Source organism: Engraulis encrasicolus, chromosome 1, assembly GCF_034702125.1.
Source record: "Engraulis encrasicolus isolate BLACKSEA-1 chromosome 1, IST_EnEncr_1.0, whole genome shotgun sequence".
Classification (NCBI taxonomy): domain Eukaryota; kingdom Metazoa; phylum Chordata; class Actinopteri; order Clupeiformes; family Engraulidae; genus Engraulis; species Engraulis encrasicolus.
In genome coordinates, this window is record NC_085857.1 from 32,322,484 (window position 1) to 32,326,790 (window position 4,307).

The 4,307-nt window shown below is 40.7% G+C and overlaps 1 protein-coding gene across 1 annotated transcript in view; it reads left to right on the forward strand.

Annotated features, from left to right (window-relative positions):
* The first annotated feature begins 618 nt into the window (after window positions 1-618).
* Window positions 619-4,307, forward strand: part of LOC134456997 (B-cell receptor CD22-like) — an 8,645-nt gene continuing 4,956 nt past the window's right edge. Inside the window, exons 1-7 of the mRNA XM_063208713.1 lie at window positions 619-838; window positions 973-1,302; window positions 1,462-1,707; window positions 1,829-2,035; window positions 2,518-2,784; window positions 3,137-3,400; window positions 4,129-4,213. Of these exons, the coding sequence (XP_063064783.1) occupies window positions 619-838; window positions 973-1,302; window positions 1,462-1,707; window positions 1,829-2,035; window positions 2,518-2,784; window positions 3,137-3,400; window positions 4,129-4,213 (1,619 nt within the window). The remainder of the gene's footprint in view (window positions 839-972; window positions 1,303-1,461; window positions 1,708-1,828; window positions 2,036-2,517; window positions 2,785-3,136; window positions 3,401-4,128; window positions 4,214-4,307) is intronic.

A 4,307-nucleotide genomic window follows, 5' to 3' on the forward strand; every position in this document is an offset into this window, starting at 1 on the left:
TAATCAAACATACAGGTTATAATCATATCGTCAGAAATGTGGAATCTTTTGGCATCTAAGTGATTTGGTAATACCATGTCCTCTATGTCTCAGGTGTATATTGCTGGAGTGTGACATACACCCAGCAGAGTATCTGTGCTGTGAAAGGATCCTCAGTAGACCTGGGCTGTTCTTACTCATATCCAAATACTGTCCATGTCACTGAAACATTCTGGCATAAACAATATCCTGAAGATCCTGTAGATTTGAGTAAAACACTGCAGTATGCAGCTCGCACCAAGTTTCTTGGAAACACAGAAAGCAACTGTGCCCTGAGACTAGAAGATCTGAGAGAGAGTGATGCAGGAGAATATCGATTCAGATTCCTGACTACTGAGGGTCGAATGTCTGGAATTCCAGGTGTCACCATCTCAATTCGAAGTAAGTAAAGTCATCTTTGTCAAATAGTCCACATGTAATAGACACACAGTACATAGGAATCTAAATTATGTTAGATGTAGGTGTTACTATCATGTTAACATGGAAACACGGGCCTATGATGATGATGATGATGATGATGATGATGATGATGATGATGACGATGATGACGACTTGTTCTGTTCAGCTCTGCAGGTAGAGATGAGTCCCACTACAGCAACAGAGGGAGACAGTGTGACGCTGACCTGCAGACCTTCCTGTGACCCTGGTGGTGACAACACCTTCATCTGGTATAAGACTGTGACCAGCCATCCGACAATCAGTGGCAACACTCTGACTCTGAGCTCAGTGAGTAAAACAGATGCAGGCAGTTACTCCTGTGCTCTGAAAGGACTTGAGAATCATCCTTCCCCCTCAGTCTGTAAGTCCAGCTATTGGGCTCTAATTCATTTCATTCATTAAAATCAAATACATTCATATACTTTGAGTAGTATATTATCACTATTAATATTATGTAATTAGAAATTGTTTTTCTGATGTCCTTCTCTGCTTCAGGTGTTCTAAATTGCTGGAGTGTGATCTACACTCCTCAGAGTATTTGTGTTGTGAAAGGATCCTCAGTAGACCTGGGCTGTTCTTACTCATATCCCAATAATGTTACTGTCACGGAAACATTCTGGCATAGACCGGATCCTGTAAAAGATCTTAGTACAACAGCAGAATATGCAAATCGTGTGAAGTACCTTGGAAACAAAGAAAGCAACTGTAGCCTGAGAATAGAAGATCTGAGAGAGAATGATGCAGGAGAATATCAATTCAGGTTTCTGACTTCTGATCCCACTGGTCGAATGTCTGGAATTGCAGGTGTCACAATTCAAATTCGAAGTAAGTTATCAAAAGTCATCTTTGTCAAATAGTCCACATGTAATAGACACACAGTACATACAGTAAGAATGAACATTATGATAGAGGTTGCTATGATTGTCATGGAAACATGGAAACATGTGACCATGATTATGATGATGATAACTTTTTTCTGTTCAGCTCTGCAGGTAGTGATAAGTCCCCTTACAGTGAAAGAGGGACAGAGTGTGACTCTGACCTGTAGACCTTCCTGTGACCCTGGTGGCCACTCTACCTTCATCTGGTACAAGAACGGCCGGCATGTTGCCAACCAACACAAGACATTTACCATCAGTGCAGTGAGGAGCACTGACTCAGGAAGTTATTCCTGTGCTGTACAGGGACATGAGCATTATCAGTCACCTACAACGACCCTGGTTGTCTATTGTGAGTGCATCATATTGCAGACACGAGACTCATTGTTAAGATCAGTTCTTGCTTTTTCATGTAAACTTTTAAATATCACAACTTATCATGTAAAATTTTAATTATCACAACATGTGTTTAGACCCTCCAAAGACAACCTCTGCATTGATCAGCCCAGCTGGTGACATAGTGGAAGGGGATTCAGTGACTCTGACCTGCAGCAGTGATGCCAACCCACCGGTACACACTTACACCTGGTACAAGACCAACAGTGGTGAAACTCCCATCGGATCAGGTCAAAACTATGATATCACCAACATCACCACAGAGGACACTGGACAATACTACTGTAGAGGGACAAACAGAATTGGATACAGTGACTCTCTGCCTCTTAATGTGACTGTTTACTGTAAGTTTTGCAAAACACTTTCATCCTTTTATTTCATTATTTCATTTCAATGTTATTACCATTGCCGTTATATTTTTCTAACCTATGACAACCAGTGGCAAATGGACAGATTCAGGGCTGGACTGGATTAGCCACATGCCAATGCCATGTCATGAGCTTTTTGGCAATGGTGTACGGTAATGGTTGTGGGTATTTCCGTAAGTTAAGTTTGGTTACACTGATGCATTGTTGCACACTGAAGAATGCACATGCCGAAAAACATGCATGCAATAGGCAATAAGAAAACAGTTTATGCAGGGTGCTGCCTTATTTGCAGAATTCTTTAAATTAATCATTTGGGCCAGCACCCACGCAGCATGTTATAAACAGTTTATAAACACACAGCTATTGATCCAGAAATTAATGAATTAATTTTAAAATAGATTCTCCAAAGAGAACTTCTGCCTCAATCGTCCCCTCTGGTAATGTAAAAGAAGGGGATTCAGTGACTTTGACCTGCAGCAGTGATGCCAACCCACCGGTGCACACCTACACCTGGTACAAGACCAACAGCGGTGAAACTGCCATCGGATCAGGACAAAACCATAACATCACCAACATCACCATAGAGGACTCTGGACATTACTACTGCAGAGCGAATAACTCAGTTGGATTTAATAATTCTACTGTGCTGTCCATTGATGTTTTCTGTAAGTAATGTTGAATTGTGATTCTATTTAATTTCATTTTTCTATTCTTTCTTTTTCCCAATATAATAATTATTTATTAATGAGTACATTTTAACCCAATATTTATGTAATGCTGTAAGTTATGTTGTATGTTGTATGCTGTACAACATAATCATAACATGCTGTTTGTCGTATGCATTAAGTTTATGTTAATGGTTCCGATTTTTAGGCTATATCATTGTTTTCATAATCCATTTTTCTTATTCGTTCTTTGCCATCAGCTATCATTTCATTATCGGAATTTTGGTCATTTTCGTTGTGCTTCCTTTCACCAGAATGTGACTCAGCACAGGAATCCCATTTTGTATTTCAGACCCCCCAAAGAACACATCACTGGTTCTTCGCCCTCCTGGTAAATCGTCAGAAGATTCGGTGACCCTAGCCTGCCACAGTTATGCCAACCCACCAGTTAAGACCTACACCTGGTTCAAGAAGACTGATAGTGGACCTGCTCTTCAAGCTACAGGGAATATCAGTAGCTTAGTGTTGATGTCTGGAGATGAGGGCTTTTACTATTGTGTAGTACACAATCAGTATGGCTCCCATTACTCTCCTAACGTTGAAGTCATATTTCCAGGTACTTTTCCATAACTACAAACTCATGCTGTCCCACTTAGAACATTTAGCTGGTCAGGGAATGAGGTTAACAGACCTACAAAGTTAATTATGTGGAAACACTCCAAACTCCAAACAGAAAACCAGATTTCGGGCTGAGAGGGATTGAAGAACAAACTGACTAAACGAACTGACTAAACACTGCGCTACTGAAAATGGGTAGAGCGTAATACTAAAGCAACAATTCTGATGCCTCCTTCTGCAATAGCCTAATGCAATGGACCGTTTGTGCTCAAACAACCTCATCTAAACCATTGATTCATTAGAAATCAAACTTAATAATTGCAGACACAAAAATATCAGCCATCTTGAAATCCTCAAAAAATGATCCATTGCCTGTAGCTGTCATAGAAAATTAGCACACAAGATGTGTTGCAAATCCATCCACCACAGGCAGTCATGGGTAAGCAGTTAGGGTGCCATGCTTGTAGCCCCCAAGGGTTGCCAGTTTGATTCCTGACCCATCATGTTGGTTGGTTGGGGGAGTATTGACCAGTATTGACCATCCTCCTCCATGACTGAAGAACTATCCCGCCACACTACTCCCTTAAGGATTGTGCTACGAAATACCAGTAAAATATATGGGCATAATAACACTTGATGCACTTTCAGATTCATATACAGTTAATATAAATGTAAGGTGAAAATGAATGAATGTACAAATATTGTTATTGTTATCATTTTCTGCAGTTCCAGTTGGTCTGTATGCAGCAGTGGGGGTTTTGCCACCTGTGGCACTTACAGTGGTGATTGTGCTTGTGTTTGTTGTGTATAGGTGAGTATTCCAAGGGTTGAACTTTCACTCTCTAAGTAAAGAGTTGGCTCTGCCGTGGTTCAAACAGTAGGGAATTGCAATGTTACACCGGGGA